The sequence below is a fragment of the Galeopterus variegatus genome, unplaced genomic scaffold (assembly GCF_000696425.1).
Source record: "Galeopterus variegatus unplaced genomic scaffold, G_variegatus-3.0.2 Scaffold365, whole genome shotgun sequence".
NCBI classification, from domain to species: domain Eukaryota; kingdom Metazoa; phylum Chordata; class Mammalia; order Dermoptera; family Cynocephalidae; genus Galeopterus; species Galeopterus variegatus.
Genome location: NW_007726476.1, coordinates 364,052 through 366,034, shown reverse-complemented (window position 1 = coordinate 366,034; position 1,983 = coordinate 364,052). Strand labels below are relative to the sequence as shown.

General features: G+C 39.7%; 1 protein-coding gene across 1 annotated transcript in view; it reads left to right on the top strand.

Moving 5' to 3' along the window:
* DNAH14 (dynein, axonemal, heavy chain 14) overlaps nt 1-1,983 on the top strand; it is a 390,354-nt gene that overhangs the window by 300,258 nt on the left and 88,113 nt on the right. Inside the window, 1 exon segment of the mRNA XM_008567995.1 lies at nt 732-826. Coding sequence (XP_008566217.1) covers nt 732-826 — 95 coding nt within the window.

Genomic DNA, 1,983 nt, shown 5'->3' with positions numbered 1-1,983 from the left:
CACTATTGGACAAATTTATATACAATATGACCTTTGGCCCTGAGTCTCAATGTCATATCACCAAGAAAGCTGGAACAGTGGACTACAGAAATATTTCTGGAAGTTATTCCTTTTGGAATAGCTTGCAATAACTTTATCATAGAGGGAAGTGACTGTGAGCAATGTAAATATAATTCCCAACTCAATTCCTTCATCAGATCCCAGAAATATCCACAGCCACTTCAGTGCTACGTGACTTGATAGAAAACCTGACAAAGAGTGAGGCAAAATGCAAAGAGAAATCAGTCCTAACTGGTTGCTGTTAAAATGTCTTACCTTTGCAAATTTAATAAAAAACATATGACCCTAAAAACATATTGGCAGAGCTCCTTCCAGGACTGTGAAAGGAGTCTGTGCGAGTGAGGGGCTCATGGTTAAGCTTCATTAGCTTCACAGTAATTCCACCTTTAACTGGACCAATCCTCAAAAGGCCATTGTTAATACTACACTTAGGTGATAGAGAAGGCAGAGCCACTTAGTGTTTTTGCTTCCCACAGATACCTTCTCATTTAGGACTGTGACACACATTTCCAACAGTATAAGCATGTCTAAGTTGTGCAAGATGCATAACTTATGGGCATTATAAAAAAATGTCAAATTACATTTTCATTTTCCAAGTTCAACATATATAAATTTTAAGTATGCAACTATATTTATTCATATGTATTTAGGGACTTATATTTTTATTGCAGAAAACTGCCAATGAACTAAAAAATGTGATGCCAGCTTTAGACAAGTCAATTGTGGCTCTAAATACCCTGGATAAAGCTGATGTTGCTGAATTAAGGTAAGTCATAACCTGAGTTTCTTTTGAGTTAGAAAATCTCAAACTAGGGCCGGCCCGGTGGCGCACTGCTATAGTGCGCCGCTTGGGAAGCGCGGTGGCGCTCCTGCCGAGGGTTCGGATCCCACATACAGACCGGCCGCTCACTGGCTGAGCGAGGGGCGGGAGCAACACCGAGGGTTGCGATCCCGTGGCCGGTCCCGGTCCGGTACGGGCGCAACACTGAGGGTTTCGATCCGTTGCTGGTCACGAAAAAAGACAAAAAAAAAAAAAAGAAAATCTCAAACTAAAACATAACTACATGGTAAAAGTTACTAAGCCTATATTCCCTTAGATTTTTAGATTAAGATTTTTTTTAGATATTTTTTTTTTAGATTAAGTCATTTTTTCCCATCTTGGTTACTTTAAATTTTTGTTGTGTGTGATATATGTTGTATCTTATCAATTTTATAATGCCATCAATTGTAAGGCATATATTTTATGTACCCCTAAGAAAAAATACTGTCAGTTAAACTATGATGGGCTGTTTGTTATAGACTAAATTGCAATCTCTGAGATGAAAAACGCACATGTTAGAATCGAAAAATTACAGTATTACCTGGCCTGCAGTTCCAGAAAATAAAAGGGAATTGTTTGTGCCACTGCTGTTTATGCCACTTCAGCTGCAGACTTTTTGGCATCTATAGGAATGCACTAACACATATCTGAGACTGCAGTGTTGGCCATGACCATAAAGTGTCACTATAGGAAGTGATTCCCCTTGCTGTAACCTTTCCCAAACTCAGTCTTCCCAGTGTGAGGGGAAATGATTAAAGAAAAATACGTAAGAAAATACAGAAGAAATGAAATACTTTAGGGTACAAAAGTCCGATCCTGTTGGTTCTAATTTGAATCTTTGGCTGAGATCATTTTCAACTTGAGCTCTCTAACTCAGAAAACAGTGGGAATTTGCCTATTATATCTTGGAATGTGTGGAATTTTCCATTATTTATATAAAGTAGTATTTCTTTTTTTTTTGTCTTTTTTCGTGTCCGGCAACGGATCGCAACCCTCAGTGTCGCGCCCGCACCGGACTGGGACCAGCAACGGGACCGCAACCCTCAGTGTTGCTCCCGCACCTCGCTCAGCCAGTGAGCAGGAATCGGTCTGTATGTGGGATC